The sequence below is a fragment of the Tribolium madens genome, unplaced genomic scaffold (assembly GCF_015345945.1).
Source record: "Tribolium madens isolate multiple individuals breed KSU strain unplaced genomic scaffold, Tmad_KSU_1.1 Scaffold_91;HRSCAF=231;Tcas5.2_LG7, whole genome shotgun sequence".
Taxonomy (NCBI): Eukaryota; Metazoa; Arthropoda; class Insecta; order Coleoptera; family Tenebrionidae; genus Tribolium; species Tribolium madens.
Window position 1 is genome coordinate 19,077,746 of NW_025401063.1, and position 16,401 is coordinate 19,094,146.

The 16,401-nt window shown below is 33.7% G+C and overlaps 3 protein-coding genes across 5 annotated transcripts in view; 1 reads left to right on the top strand and 2 right to left on the bottom strand.

Annotated features, from left to right (window-relative positions):
• LOC123011628 (synaptic vesicle glycoprotein 2B-like) overlaps positions 1-16,401 on the bottom strand; it is a 57,839-nt gene that overhangs the window by 10,344 nt on the left and 31,094 nt on the right. The gene's annotated exons all lie outside the window — the stretch shown is intronic.
• Positions 6,574-12,278, bottom strand: LOC123011627. Of its 3 annotated transcripts, none has more exons than XM_044409160.1 (4): positions 11,726-12,278; positions 11,313-11,674; positions 7,340-8,677; positions 6,574-7,291 (listed from the first exon to the last, which is right to left on the bottom strand). In XM_044409160.1, the coding sequence occupies exons 1-4, from the start codon at positions 12,214-12,216 to the stop codon at positions 6,663-6,665; spliced, it is 2,820 nt and encodes a 939-aa protein (XP_044265095.1). In that variant the 5' UTR covers positions 12,217-12,278; the 3' UTR covers positions 6,574-6,662. The 3 variants fall into 3 exon arrangements, with proteins under 3 accessions (XP_044265095.1, XP_044265096.1, XP_044265092.1); XM_044409161.1 differs by having other exon boundaries at positions 6,574-8,677; positions 11,726-11,823; positions 11,874-12,012; XM_044409157.1 differs by having other exon boundaries at positions 6,574-8,677.
• LOC123011630 (segmentation protein even-skipped) lies at positions 12,261-15,758 on the top strand. Its single transcript, XM_044409166.1, has 4 exons — positions 12,261-12,376; positions 14,068-14,405; positions 14,558-14,769; positions 15,094-15,758. Exons 2-4 carry the CDS (start codon positions 14,207-14,209, stop codon positions 15,583-15,585), a joined length of 903 nt encoding a protein of 300 aa, XP_044265101.1. The 5' UTR covers positions 12,261-12,376; positions 14,068-14,206; the 3' UTR covers positions 15,586-15,758.

The following is a 16,401-nucleotide window of genomic DNA, read 5'->3' on the forward strand; positions in this document are numbered from 1 at the left end:
TTTTGATGATCTAATGGAGGTAGGATAACGTTTCACATAGACGGAATTTAGGTATTTGAATAGCCATATCCTCATTTTTGTGTGATATAATACTAGATTATGTTATTAGGAGTAAAAGTGATTGTTTATGTGGCGAAGCTGAACGTTCATTTTGCCGAACGGAGTGAGGCAAATGGATTCAGCTGAGCCACATAAACTCACTTTTACTCCAAATAACATATACTATTTTATCTGCAAACGATTCAGATGGAACGAAAAGAGCAACACACCAATAATCAAGTAAATCACCTCAATAATCAGGACGCTTTGCAATAAAATCGTAACAAACGTCACGCGTCAGTTTCGGAATTTGTGTTGAGATTTCGAAAGTGTTGATTGATTTAACTGGTGAATAACTGGTGTAGTTTATAGTGCAATATGTCGAATGCTGATAATCTACCTTGTACCTCTCCAGAAAATGCTGAAAAAGCGAAAGAGACAAGAAAGAGACAACAGTGATAAATGTCTAAGTAAGTGTCAAGTAAAAGTAAAAACGCCTAGGCGTAAAAACAGTGTTTTTACTCCATGTCTGAAAAGTAAAACTTTTACCTGTGTCATTTAGTCATAAAAGTGGTCACTTTTGTGACGTTTGCAGATAAAATATATTTTATTGAAGAATTAAAGCGGCTTTTGTTACAACACTCTATGTATCATTAGAAGTTGCAATGGTAATGTTAGCTTGTTTAAAAACAAAGAAATGTTATTAGTCGCCAATAAGTTGATTTACAATTTAGTTTGCATCTTTTTCATTACTTAGTACTTAGAAAACTCTTTATTAGTGACACTGGTTGAATTAATATAGTTTGAAGCCTTTTGGTTGAAGATGCAACATTTTTTCATGGCCAACTGCGAACAAAAATCAAAGATAATTTTTTGCTAAAAATGTATTATAACAATTTGTTACAAATATATATTTTTTTAGATAAGCAAAAAACAAGCTTTTTAAAAATGACATAGCCATCTATGAATCCCATTTAAAAAAATACAAGTTTAGTTTATTACGGCTAAACACTCAGAAAAGTGATGTGTTTGTTATTACTACATTTGTAGTAGTAAAAAAAGTACGGTATATACTACTCTCAAATATGTTATAACGTACCAATTAGGTGATTAATGTTACTCATACAAGTGTAGATTTTACTAATAAAAAGTAGAGGTATAATTTACTAYTACAAACAGTAAGCTAARCTATATTTTTTTGAGTAAATTTTACGCAAAAATTGAATAGTAAATTCAACTGCAATGTAATTGTAGGGTTTACTACTACAATWAGTTAATTTCAATTATAACWASMATGTAGCTGTAAGATTTACYACYACAAAATGTAAAATGTAACGGTTGTTAGATCTCCCGCTATAAATAATACAACCCTCATAGTGGTGGTGGGCCAGTAGTAAGGTCCAGTTGAAGACGCGCGATTGACAATTGATTGTGATTTGCGAAACAATAACGGTCATTTCAAGCTAATATATAAGACTTCTTAAGGGCCSTTGTCCACACTGATTATTTTAATGTAACAGTGGTGTGAMGTGCTTGTGAAATTTAGTTCAAARTTTCAATTTGTGTTTAGAATTTTCGATTTTATATTTGAAGTGTAYTTCTTCAATGATTATTATGAAGAGTTATTTAGAAGRTTGGGGTCTCCAAGAGTTAATTCCGGTGTTTCATGGTAAGTAATTTTTTAGTATACCTAGTAGTATACCTATAAGAACTGCTGTAAGTGATTGATTGTTGWTATTTTTATATCACTGAAGTARAAACCATTKGGAAAATTATATTTGAAATATACACTRTTTTAATTAGATTGTAATTATTTTATATTTTATTTTTCATAGATTTATAACCGAAGGATTTAACAAACACTTCCAAGGGTATGAAGKRACCGAAACTAATGAGATGGATGTCGTAGACATTGGCAATTTATATAGTCCTGTATTCTGTACCTTAGTTAATAAAAGAAGTTTAAATTTAGTTATTCCACCCTTTCATTTTTAAATAAACTTATTAAGTTTAAGTAGTATAATGTACCTAGTTTTTTGTTCATTAGTAGGTAATTAGGTAAACTTAGTTCACATATTTATTTTTTGTAAATTGTTCTTTTTTGTATCTGTTTTTTTAAATAAAATACTAATATAATCACTGTGTATTATTATCATCTACACTACACTATAGTGATATCTACATAAAAATAATACTACATTCTACTTTATAAAATGTAATTTATTCTTCCTTAAGTTGTTAAACTGACGCTCTCTGATAGTTGGAATTAGCGTTATATAAGGGTCTGAAATACAAAAAATGTAGGTTGATTTTACACATCATATAACGTTAATTTTGCTATATGTGTAGTGGTAAAATTTACTAAAAGAACATAACGTAAAAATAACAACTTGTAGATGTAATAATCACCAATTTACAAAAACTATTTTGTAGTGGTAAAATCTACGGCACAAAATAGTTGAGGCCTATTTCACTACTACAAGTAGTAATAGAAACTCTTTTTCGAGTATTATCTACACTTTTTTTCTTTGAGTGAACATACAACTGAAAAAAATTGTTAACTACATTATTAAATTCTACGTAAAAAAGTCTTTATTTCAAATCTGTGTCTTCTATAATAACGAAGATATGAATTTTTTTAGATTTCTCTAAAATGTCAATTTTTGTTTATAAGTCGAAAACAAAAGACGATAGCGAGATGCAGTTTTAACCAATATTATATTCTCAAAAATGAGCCCCAGAATGTATTACTCGTTTTTGGCTAAACCTCTTAGTTTCGGAGATTCCCTATTCGGACATCCAAAATGCAGCACCCTGTACAGTGTTCCCTGTTTTCCCTTTACAGAAATTCACACGAACTTCTTTTTCAGAAGCTTAAGAGTTCTTCATCCTTCTTCCACTAGATCGCGCTCCTGTACTCGTCATCGATTTCTTTCCTTTCGCTTGTGTATTATCCAGCAAAGCTCGACTGCTCGTTATTAATATCATAAGGGAATAAGCTGCTGTTATTGCGCAGCCCAAGGCAATTTTCTGCTTCCCTCCCCTGAGACAAGTAAACGTTGCATAATTGTTTAATTATTGAGTATAATCTAGGCATCCTCTAAGCACGGTTTACACCGTAATCAAAATTTTACAACAAAAACTTCTGTAACACACCGCGAACAATAACAGAAGTTTTTTTTTTTAATTTTTTGTTACTGGTGCTTTTTATTCGTTGTCAAAGGACCGAGATGAAAAATTCCTCGGAGATAATAATCGTGTTTATAAAATCCAATGAGGCTTCAACCCTATAGAGTTCATCGTAAACAGGGGTTGCACGTTCTAATAGCACATCAGGGAATAAACCCCAATAAAAGTGTAAATCCCTGCACGACACAAACTGTTGGCAAAAAATAAACAATTTGTCATCCCCAGAATTTAATTGATAAAAATTATCAAGCACACATGGGTCCTTCGGGCTGGAAAAAATCAATCAGGTAACACTTTGGTCCGGATTAATCGGTCTTTGTACGTTTCGACACCCACGGATTAAATTGCTAGAGGGTCGAGATCATTTTCGAGCGTTTAAGTGACTTGAGTTGGAGTACATTTTTTAGTGTGACGAATTATAAATGGTAGTCAAAACAAGGGGAACGATTTTGTGTGGCACGCCGACACTATGTATGTATGTGTGATTTTATCTCCTTTATTTAGGGGGTTGTTTTTAGATGTGTGTTTATTATGACTTTATAGCGGAAGGTTTTAGCTTGTTTTGTCGTTTAGCTAAATTGGATTTTTATTTGTCGAGATAGAGGGAAGTGAGAAGACACGAGCGAGTACCCAAATTGCCCGCGTTTCACATAAATAACACTGTCGTGGGCACAGTTTTAACATTTTTATCAACAAACAACGTTTTTGAGTGAAAAAAAAATTAAATTAATTCTTCTTACAATAATTACCAGAAAATAAAAATTGTCTTAATCAATTTATTTTCAAAACAATATGAAAAAACCTTTTAAAAACCGAGTACAAAACTGTCCATTAAATTAAAAGTAACTCTTCTTACAATGAAACAAATTTATTACTGTAAACATGATTTAACGCAACGAGTTATTAGAGTGTGTGATTGAGTTAAATAGTGCCTGGTAAAACAAAGAATTGTCTCTCTGGAATAAAAATCTTATTTGGCAATGATGGCCGAAGGAGTGTTTCGCTCGGTATCTCGCTATCGTTTATTCGCGTTTCATTGGGTCCCAGGATACTGAATGGCGGTGATGCTACGAGTTGGGTCGATAACAACACATCTTACACCGGAGAATAGGCAAAGACGGGATTTGTAGGTTTCAAGGCGGAAACAAGCTTATTGAAAGGCCATTTGTAGTGGAAGGCATTAGCAGTGTGGCGTGGGAGGAGAAATGATGCGGTTGTGTGAACACATGTGAAGGAAATTTTCCGAAACAATAATGGTTGCATTGTTTCGGCTTCTTGCTAATAATTTACTTGCTAATAAGTTATGAATAAATCATAAATATGAGATGAACGAAATTGTCTACCCACCTCTTTTAAATTTATTTTTATTGGCTCTCATGTTTCACAAATACTCAAAAAGAAAATCTACTTAACTAACTCCGATTACGTTATAAATTTTCAGAATCTGTCATATTGTGAACTTAGTTTTGAGTAATTTTACAAACTTTTTACAGCTTTTCTTGAATGTCAGTAGAACCAGATAAAAATATTGAGTTTTCATCAAAAGTAGATGTTGGCAACTTAGGTATAACAATTATATTACACAAATTTTGGTCCTGTTTTAGAACATTTTTAATTAAAATAAAATAGTTATTTTTGTTACAAGTACCTAAAATACTATAGTTTTTGTGGACGAATCGTTGCTGCTGGAATAGCAGATGAGTCCGCAAAAACCTTTTAGGTATGTACATGTTACAAACAATATTTTTTTTTGTTAAAGCTCCCAAAAAACAAATTCACACCTCTTATTAATAAAAAAAAAATCGCCACAGTCCGGAAAACCTGTTATTTTTCCCATTTTTTCCGGAAAAGACTCATTTTAGGGATTCAAATAAGTCCCTAAAATAGCTATAATACTCGTTTTCATATTAATGTGCATCAAAGTAGTCGTTGAAAGGAATCATTTTAAGGTGGCAATCAAAGAATCCTAAACTCAATCTTCCCTAAAAATTATTTTTCCAAATAAATGTGTACCCCAGGTAGCATAAAATAATTAAAATAAACAACGTAATTAACATGGGGCAGTATACATAAAGATTTTTGTCATCATTGATGTGATTAGATTTGTTCTGAATGACATTAATGACACTTTTTGTGTAAATCGGCCTTTAAATTAAAGATGCATTTGGACTTCCACAACCTACTCGATGCACATTAATATGAAAAAGAGTATATGTTCGGAAAGTGTATACAAAAAAATATATATACAGGTGCGCCAGAACTCGCGCCCCAGAGAAAAATGCCGTATAAGGTAAGATACCAGGAACATGGAAAAAATGTTATAAAAATTTTCTCTATAAAAATTTCGAAGTTATGAGTAGTATCTTAGCTTACTTGAAAATTTTCTCTGGGGCGCGAGTTCTGGCGCACCTGTATATTCGCAAACGTCACAAAAGTGACCCTTTTATGACTAAATGACATAAGTAGAAGTTCCACTTTTCAGGCATAAAGTAAAAACTATGTTTTTTTCGATTAAGCGTTTTTACTTTTACCATGACATTTTCCAATGTAGTCTCTTTCGCTGCTTCAGCATTCCACATTTTGCACAACTAGCTCTACCAGTCATCCACTAGTTAAATCAATAAACAAGTTCGAAAATCTTCGAATTTCGAATTATTTTGTTCATTTACCCACTTGATAATTATAAACTCTCGATCTGAACACTTTGCGGATAAAATAGTATACAGGGTGTGTCAGAACTCGTGCCCCAGAAAACAATTTCAAGTAAGATAAGACACCAGGAACATGGAAAAAACATTTAAAAAATTCTATGTGAAAAAATTTGGACATTTATTTTTTGACATTTGATATTGTTTATATTTAATGATACTGATGATCTTGTCTATGTTTTTTTTTATAATTATTTAGTGAAGGTACAAAAATTTTGCCAATAAAAGCCACAAAAAACATTAAACAGAGTTACAATTTAAAATTCAGCTTCTTTATTTTCTCTTAGCCTCTAGGAAAAAAACTAGGAAAATTATTTTTCCAACAGAAAGAAATAGAGTCAAAGTGCAATTTCGAAATTTTTATAGATAGAATTTTTTTTACATTTTTTCCATATTTCTGGTATTTTATCTTACATGGCATTTTTCTCTGGGGCGCGAATTCTGGAACACCCTGTATGGTATTTTGAGTAAAAGTTAGTTTATGTGGTTAATCTGAATTATTAGAATGAAATAAACGCTCAGCTTTGCCACATAAATTATTTCTTTTATTCCCAATATGTAACATATATACTATCATTCTGTAGCCACTTCTTAAAATCTATTTAAATATAATAAAGTACTATTATACTCTGCAGAATTTATTATAAATTGCAATATAATTTATAAATATGTATAAAGAATTTACGATTTTTTGGTCCGTCATAATTAGAAATAAATAAAATGTTTTCAACGTCTGTTTTTACTTTTTCTTGACCTTCTTACGTCTGGCTCCTCACTCGATCCTGCTGATTCCCCGCTACTTTTCTCTTTGTTTTTACCTTTTTTTGGCCTTCTTACTTCTGATTTCTCCTCACCCTCAATTTCTTCTGGTGAATCTTCAGTTCTTTGTTTTTTACCTCTTCTTGGTCTTGAGTCTCTTGCATTTGGATTATCCTCACTCGAAATTTCTTTCGCTGAGTCTTCGTTACCTTTCTGTTCATTCTCTCTACTTGGATTTTCGTTTCTTGCTTTCTGATTGTCCTCACTTGAAATTTCTTTATCTGTGTCTTTGTTATTTCTCGGTTGGTTATCCCTGCTTTGTTTTGAATCTCTTTCTTCCGGATTATCCTCACTCGACATTCCTTTAACTGATTCTCCATTACTTTTTGGATCAGTACGAGTATTTATCGAACTTTTTGTACTTCTTGCTCGACATACTTCATCATCGCACTCGTAATTAATCCATCTCTCTTCGCAAGAACATTCATCATCGTCTTCTATTGTATAAGCCGAAAAACAATAATGTTTGATACAAAGATTGAATAATGCCAATGGGTACAGCAAGAAAAACATCACATTTAAACAAAATTGGCCGGCTAAAGAAATCCCACTGTTATTTCTATATTCACATTTTTTATCACCACACCTCGTAGATTCAGTACCAAGGATAGTATCCAAACCCCAAAGGCTGATTTCTTGGGAACATAACCCTAAAAGAGCTTTAACTAAACCCATTGCAAGAAGAGTCAACAACAAAAAAATGAACATGTTGAACATCATTGCCAACATTTCGTCTAAATATGATGTTTCAACGAAATGAGTTTCTGTTGGGAAGCCTCCTTGAAAACCAGCTGCGTGGTAACTATCCAAACTCATAGGAAGACATTTGAGACCTTTGTCAGCCACATAACAAGCACATTCACAATGCCAAATACAAATGCAACGATCATAAGTCATAATTCTTATTTGACGTACTGCAACTAACTCTTGGTTGATATTATGAACGTGGATAGAACAATAGAATTCCTTCATGGGAAGTGGATATTCTATAAACAGGTCGAAAATATGTTGGTGTTGTGAAGGAATCAAAACAGATTTAGAAGCAATGTTATTAAAAGTCGCGGGGACATCCAAAGGACAACCACTCATTCTAACGTAAAACACACCATACAGAAGACCAGAATTGGTCACTTTAGCTATAATTCTAGTTTTGGAGGGATCAGTTGCATCAGTGTAGACTTCGGTGATTGTAGCAAAAGAATTTGGTTTCAATAAAGTCACCAAATCGGCATTCAACTCGAAGTTTAAAGTGCTGACATGTCTTTTAATATAAACCATTTTCAAGTACTGAATATGCCCCGTCGAGTTATATCCTACAGGATCCTCAGACAAAGTTCCGTAAAACTTCAAGAAATACTGTCCCGGACGTCCTTGTTTCTCGGCCTCAGCATCACTTTCATACAACTGATTCGGTTGATTCCCCAAACACGACCCTTGAGGCTGAGCACATCGTTTTCTCTGTTTGAAAAACGCCTCATATCCCACTCCAGCTGTATCGCAAGTACGACCATCCGAAACGATTTTTTTCGGCAAAAGCATAAACTGTTCCGGATCGACGATTTGTCGTTCGGGTATCAACAATTTTAATTTTTTATAGTCTAGAGCTTGATCGTTAAAATCAATGTCTTCAGAGCAATATTTTGCGATGATGTCCTTTTCGACATAGAGAGTCTTTTGGGTACCGACTTCTATAGTTTTTCCTTGAGTTATGTCCATCCAGTGGGTGTTACCGTGACAATCTTCGTATTTTTGAAAAATCTGAATGCGGAGCTTGTGAACAATTTCAGGTTTTGAAATTTGATAGACAGAGTACCAAATGTTGGAAAAGGTAAGACAGTGGGTACTCTCGTAGAAGGACTCTGGAAGGTCTTTGAAGTCAATGTCGTCGCAAGTTTGGCCACCGCGGCGTTGGCGAATCTTACCTAAAAGAAACTCCAAAAATACAGGGTGTTTCATTCATAATTTATCTGGAAATTTTAACATAAAAGTCTTCAACAGCGTTTTTTATACAGTATTAAAATGTAAAACAAATTTTGTTTTTGGCATTTTTTGGTGTAGGTGTTAAATATGTATAGTCAACCATAAGACACCAGAATCTCATTCATAGTCAATTTTTTTTTCCTTTAGCAATTTTTAACTGTTTTTAGTAAATTGACTTCATTTCATTCATTTTATACAGGGTGTTCGTTTTTCGAGGTTAATCATGGGGATGTCAGTTATTTTAAGAGATACGAGGTCGGTTAAATTAGGGCAAAGTTGCGCATTTTTATGTTGAACAATAATCTAAAAGAAAATTGAATGTGTCATTTTTAGTTTTTGAATTATTGGAAGAAAAACGGAAATTTGTAATTTTGCTTTTATTTATCAAGCGAGACGTTTTTAACTGGGACGTTCTTAAGGCACTTTTTTACAAGGTGTCTAACACTCAACTTTGAATTTTTTTATGGACGCCATATTTGATTTCTGTATTTTTGAAAAGTTTTTTGTTCCTGATTACAACGATGTATTCGATATGATCAAATTTTACATGCTGATCAAAATTTAAAAAAAGCGTTTTTACGCAGAGTCCTTTGGAAAAAACGCCAAAAAGCTGGTGCATTCGAGCATCTTTTATAACTTTTTTTTTTTGCGAAGAATAAATTCTAGTTTATCACGTTGTTCCTAGCTATTTCAAAACCTTTGTTTTAAGTAGGTAAGCTTGACGGAAATGTCACTTCCAGATACAAATTCAATTGAACTGCCAAAATTTAGTTTGTTAATTAAAATTGGTAGCGTTTTGTTCCAAAGCACTCTTCGCAAAAATGCTTTTTCTTAATTTTGATCAGCATGTTAAATTTGATCATATCGTGTGAGACATTGTTGTAATTAGCAACAAAAAGACTTTTTAAAAATACATAAATCAAATATGGCGCCAATAAGAAAATCCAAAGTTGAGTGTTGTAACTCTAATATCAAGAGCGCTTTGGAAAATATGATGATAGATTTAAACAGATTCTTTGTAAAAAAGTGCCCTAAGAACGTCCTAGTTAAAAACATCTAGATCTTTTAGTTTTTGCTTGAAAAAATAAAAATATAAATTACATAAATTTCCGTTTTTTTGCAATAATTCAAAAACTAAAAATGATACATTAAATTTTTTTCAGATTATTGTTCAGCATAAAAATGCACAACTTTGCCTTAAATTAACCGACCTCGTATCTCTTATAATAATTGAGATCTCCATGGTGGAGCTCGAAAAACGAACACACTGTATGCAGTTAAAAATGTTTAGAATAAGTTGTGTGAAACACCTAGAGGTTAAGTATTTAAAGAATGAATTTTTAAATAGGTAATGTTAGAAAATTTAAACTACACTACTCCAAAAAATTAAAGGAACAAAAAATTTTCCCAAATTTTTTAGTGCTTTTTGACAGGCTGTAATTCATCGAAAAATGGTCGTATTTAGATTAAAAAAAACATTTTGAAACTTTAAGTTTCTAGTTTTAAGATCTTTTGGCAAATTTTTTTCTGTGCCACGGTTATCAAGTAATCCTGAGTAATAGCGCGAGAAAAAAAATCAAATTTTTTTGTTTTTCCTTTTGGACCATGGACGTGGGATTTTTTTAAAGTTAAGTCAATGCATAGGCCGGATAGCCTGTTCATTCACATGCTTTTCTCATATTCTCTTTACGTCAATTTGTCGCTGAAGATATCTGACTTTAAATGAAAAAGCATCCTTTTGTCTTTGATAATCGATATCTCAGCAAGCAATGACCACACATAGAATATAAGGGTAGTGTCAAAAACTGGAATAAATATCTTACAAAGATCCTTTTATGATTTTTAAAAAATTTTTTTTTTCACTCTCAACATTGATTTAAAGGAAAGAGAAAAAAGTTACTTTTTGCGTTAATTTAGTAAATCTACCGTGTATTTACTAATATTGATGGGGAGACTAATGTTTTAAGGTGTTTTTACAGCTTAATGTTCCCCCCATAGCCCTATAAATTTTTAAATCGATCCATTAAACCATTTTCTCGGACCGATTGATCAAAGTTTTACAAAAGAATTAAAGGAAAAATTGTACATATTGTTTCTGAATATTGTCTAATCTTCGTCAAAATGAGAAAAACAATTTGTTTTCACCTTTTTTACAATGAGTGAGTTATTCATTAAATTTGATATAAAATAAGATTCGAAAATTTTTTTTGTTCCTTTAATTTTTTGGAGTAGTGTAATATTTTGGAGAAATATTAATCTTTAATTAAAAAAATTGTAATCAATGATCTAGCTATGAAAGCCTTCAACTTCAGAAATTACATGATTTTTGTGTATTCGGTTTTGTAGCAATTATTGTTACTTTAAATGCTTGCATATACCATTCCACTACAACACTGCGGTGAAATTTTCTGTTGTAATTAAAATTTACCATTTGCTTGACACTTTTTATTCGCTTAGAATTTTTTGGATGTTTGTTGAAAGCAAATCAAGGTTACGATAAATAAAAAGTTATTCAAGGGTGTATTGTCCCCTCGCCAGAACTTGAATTTGTTGCCGAAAGAAATTACTGATATTTACCATCCTTTAACTCAGTAAATTGTTGGTAATTCACACTTTCGTCGGCACGCTTTTGAGGCCATCCATAAACCATTTTACCATCGGGTCTTATAAATCCATAATGTTTATAATGTTCATAATCATTTTCCTCGGGATGATTTTTACGATAGTCAGGTACACCACCGCGGAGAGGCCATTGAACTAATGGAACATGATTGCTGTGTTCTTCCAGCTGGCGATTTTTTTCAGCATCACAAGAACAACAAAATCCGGTACTGTAGGGAACCATTTTGCCCTCGTGTTGAACGATACCACAGGTGGGATGTTCGTAAGATGTGTCACAGCCTCGGTAGTTGCGAGTATGTTTATTAAATACTTGTTCCCTGGATTAACTGTTAGATGTTTTAACTAAAAACATCACACTTTTAACTTACTTAACTTCTCCATTTACAGCGCGTTCAAATTTTAATCCGTACACTTGCAGCATTGGTTCTTGCCTAATCCTGATTGCGTAAGGATTCAAAAGTCTCACCTTTTGCAAATTTGTAGGGTCGGTGATGTGATCAATAATGATATACTCACTCTTATCATTGGGAACACCTTCGTTTGTTACTTTGATAGTAAGAAGTAGCTTTTGTTTGCAGTCTGTTAACTTTTCAGGTGCTGTTTTGTTGTGTTGGACGATTACTTGATGCGCACTTGACCAGTTAAGGCATTTGAGATTAGGACATTCTGTCATTAGAGATTTGACCTCAAAATTTGTCGGCTTTTGTGACTCGTTACAGCAATCCATGTGGTTCATGCAGCATATGGCGTTTTGTTCTTCGGCGTCGAGTTTTTTACGTAAATTGTTGCTGACACGATGCACTGAACTCACACTCGATTGAAAAAAATGTAAAATCGAAATGATAAAAATAAAATGCATTTTTAAGGAGTTGATAAAATTATACTCGTCGAGAAAGGTTTGCTGTCAAAAAGACCACGTCATTGTTAATTGTCATCATTTGAAATTAATTGTGAAAAAAAACTCATTATTATGCAGTTTTTCCAAGAAAAGGATTATATTTACACTCATTATCTTCCTGGTGAGAAGACGAAAGTGTCTTTACGATTAGAAATTAGAAAATCGGTTCGTTGTGACCGCTTATTAAGTTTTATGAGGACCGATTAGTGCAGCTCAGACGCTTTCAACAACAGATCAACTTGCGCCGGCATTAAGGTTTCTTAAAACTATTTATAACAAGCCTATTAGCCACTGTGTCGGCAAATTAATACTGTTTACTTTAAGCTGAACGGCACCAGACCCATACCCAAGTACCTGTAGGTATCTAGAATCTTAATTTATTATTGGAGGTTTGTTGATAGTGGACTTAAAACCATTTTAGATTTTGTAATAAATCCTAATTAATTTTTCATTGATAGTTTTAAAAATTATAATTTGTGCTCTGGTTTTTTAAAGTTTGTCTGTAATTTATGTTCACCAATTATACTTTGGTTCAGTCCAAATAAAGACTAATAAATGCTATAATAATTATTCCACACGAGTGTAACGAGTGGTTTACCATCCACGAGGTGGAATAAAGCGTCCGATTTACACTCAAACGAGTTGAATACAACGTTTTATTCTTCGAATTAGACTATATATACTAAATAACTATTATATCTAGGTGCGTTCAAAAAATCATAATTAATAAAAATTGAATTGTTATAAAAATGTCATAAGGTTTTGAGAATGAAATTGTTTTTTTTTAATTCTTACGAAATAACCTCTATTTCGTTGCTCTTTTGCTCATCCTGATGATAAACAAGAAAAATGTGTTAGATATGACAAGAAAAACCTTTAATTGTCTTTTTAGAGAAACACGCATCCAAGAAATGGGATCTATAAATTAATAGGTTATAAACCCAAATCAGTTTTCTTTTCTTGGAAATGTATTCCTGCACAGAGCACAAAATTTTGCATAAAATATGTATTTAGTCTTCAACGTTTTCGACATACGTATAGGTAGTATCTAATTGGAAATTATTGTTATTTCATATGAATTTTTTCAGTAAAACTTTGACTTGTAGATTTAAAAAAAAAACAGAGATTTTGGGAATGCACTTCCTAACTCAAATAACACGCACTATTTACTCAAACACCAAACGTTTATTTAACCACTACGCGTTTCGAGAATTAAAACTATTAATAATAATAAATAAGTAAAGGTGTAAAAATTCCTGAAATTTGTTCATCTCACTGTAACTCTATCTAGAAATTTATTTCATTAGGTATGTTATTCAAGCGAATTCTGTCTTGACAGTAATCTAACATTTTTTAGATATCTTCTTTTTGAAGGATCGATATTCGTGGTATTCCCTTGAAGCAGCCCTTGCAAGTCCACCACAACAATATAATTTTACAATCAGACCGCTTTATTGCCCTTTCAATTCAAAAGTTATTGACCTTTCCGTTCCAAAAATGTAAATAAATTTCTGGTTTACCTGAACTCAACCCATGTATAATTGTACCCCGTCTTATTCTGTCAATGTAAAATTCTCTTCCTGATTATTCTCCGCAAACATTTCTCCCGTCTCGCGAAATTACATTTTAAATCAAGCAATCTCGGCAACATAAAATTAAACTACTAAAGCATCTTTATAGGACCATAAAAATACAATCAATATCAGATAAGTAAGTAGATATAGCGGCGCGGCGCAGCTTGCCCTTATTAAGGGTTGAAGCGCTAATAGTCCGTATACATCCGCCCTAATCCGTTCCGACATGTACTTACAGTCAATAAGGATCGCTTCACACGATTCTCGCCTCAACAAGACGACGCTACAAGACAAACCAGGCGGAGCTTGCACTAACGCGCACCAGCCAACCAAATTTGAGAACGGCTCCGCCCATCCGACCTCGGATAAAACAACTGATGGGCACAAGAAGGACACACTTTCCTGTCAACCTCCGGTGCAGTTATCTGTGTAGTGTTATGCATTTCTACGATAAGATGTTCAACCAAGAGCAAAACAACAACGTCCCCGTTGTGCTGGATGTCATTCCGCCGCATTACAACATACATCATGGGGCCAGTCCGCCAGAGTCCCCCAACAACCAACAGTACACTAAAGGTAAGCGGAAGTGCGACGCCGTATTTCCGACGCTAACATGTGGCAATTAACCACTTGATGGTCTAGACGTGGTGAAGAGTTCCGTGCTTTGGGGTGGCTCCCTACTAATTGACGGTTAAGTGCCGCATTAATTGTTCTTCTTCCGCTTCCAGATTGCTCAAGTCCTACTCCTTCCGACAAGTTGAACACTTCCACGGCTTCCTCGGTTAATGTCAACGATCAGAACATACGGAGATACAGAACTGCCTTCACCAGGGAGCAGTTAGCAAGACTCGAAAAGGAGTTTTTCAAGGAGAATTACGTCTCGAGACCCAGGAGGTGCGAACTGGCCGCACAACTCAACCTCCCAGAAAGCACCATTAAGGTAGGTTTCGAATAAAAAAATTTCTTCGGGTACCATCAAGGTGATTTTCCGTTAGTCCAAGTAATTACGCCGCCTATGGCGACCAATTAACACATTGCCCGCTCAAATAAAACGCTAATACAGCTTTTAAGAGATGAAAAGTGCCGCATCGCCAAGTGGTACCGCTTTTATGCTAATTTGGCCTCTATAACAGCCTCTCTTCAGTCGCCCAACTCTGGTAGCCTAATGGACAGATAAGCTGGAATCATACATTTTACGATGTGCTAACCGTTCTCGATCTACACTTCTTTGTTCAACAAATTAACATTTTCTTTTTCCTTCCAGGTTTGGTTCCAGAACCGCCGGATGAAAGACAAGCGTCAAAGAATGGCCATCGCTTGGCCATACGCCGCCGTCTACACAGATCCGGCTTTTGCCGCCTCCATTTTCCACGCGGCCGCCACTAGTCTGCCTCTGCATTACCCGCCGCCGCCGCCGGTCTACACCCACCACTACGCCAGGTACCACCCGTACCCCAACTTCGGGGTGCCTCCAGCCGGGATTCCTCTGCAAAATCCGGCGCTGAATTTGAACCCGCCGGTTCCACAAAACGCACAATTACCGCTGAATCTAGGATTGGATTTTCCCTATCAAGGGAAGTTCGAGCTACCGACAAAGTCGTCTCCGAGGAGTTCACCAGTCCATTCGGATGTCAGTCTGAGTCCAGTGCCAGTTCACGAGCCTCTTTTGATCACCGCAGAGAAGTTGTCGCCGCAGGGACAGACGAAGATTCCTCAACAACCCAAATTGTTCAAACCATATAAATCGGAAGCGTAAAGACATGTAAATTTTGTAAATAGTTTGTGCATGGTTGCTTTTTACGTGTACTATTTTTAGATTAAGTGTTGTATATAAATTAGTTACTTGTTATAAAGACTTTATTGTTTGTGAACTGAAATTTATTTATTTTAAGATTAAGGCATTTTAGTGAAATATAAACGTTTTTTCGATATCTTGTCATTTCATTTTCCTTTACTGAAATTGCACAAATAAAAAATATTTAACACAAAAAACTTTTGAGCTTATACCACCATTCTATCATATTTAATACCAAAAAAGTCGCAACGAAATAAAAATTCTATTTACTTATAAATTCAGTGGTGTCACGAGACAAAACTATTTGCTGCTAAATTTCTATTTATTCATACACACCATCAATAATAATATTAATTAATTGTAAAAAATACATCATAACGCATCATTTCTCTTTAGGTCTGCACTAAATATTATCTAGTTGTTTACACAAAGAAGATATACTCTCTATAATAATCTCAACAAAACTATAATTTAAATTTCGACGTGTTCTTACATCCATAATGATATTTCGTATACGAAATTGGAAAATATCGCACATGTTAAATTTTTAAATTTATTTTGATGGCATTTAAAATTAAAACTTTCTTCTTATGTTATTCTACTGCTACTTTACTTCTACTTTTACGAGTAGTACCTATTATAGCCGAAGTAGAACTATTATTTATTAATTTTAACATAATCGGGTACCGATTATGATTTGAAATTATCCAAGCATTTTTAATTATTTTTTTGCGCGATTGAGCAGTATTTGATTGTCTAACACGTCTGTTTCCAAGA

What these genes read in the sequence shown, in the direction of transcription:
- LOC123011627 (XM_044409157.1), bottom strand. Translation starts at nt 12,216, where the DNA reads ATGCATTTTATTTTTATCATTTCGATTTTACATTTTTTTCAATCGAGT. An exon ending in GCTGTAAATGGAGAAGTTAA is followed by an intron (nt 11,675 to 11,725) that starts GTAAGTTAAAAG and finishes CAGTTAATCCAG; the next exon opens with GGAACAAGTATTTAATAAAC. An exon ending in ATTTACTGAGTTAAAGGATG is followed by an intron (nt 8,678 to 11,312) that starts GTAAATATCAGT and finishes AGTTTCTTTTAG; the next exon opens with GTAAGATTCGCCAACGCCGC.
- LOC123011630 (XM_044409166.1), top strand. Translation starts at nt 14,207, where the DNA reads ATGGGCACAAGAAGGACACACTTTCCTGTCAACCTCCGGTGCAGTTAT. An exon ending in CAACCAACAGTACACTAAAG is followed by an intron (nt 14,406 to 14,557) that starts GTAAGCGGAAGT and finishes TTCCGCTTCCAG; the next exon opens with ATTGCTCAAGTCCTACTCCT. An exon ending in TCCCAGAAAGCACCATTAAG is followed by an intron (nt 14,770 to 15,093) that starts GTAGGTTTCGAA and finishes TTTTCCTTCCAG; the next exon opens with GTTTGGTTCCAGAACCGCCG.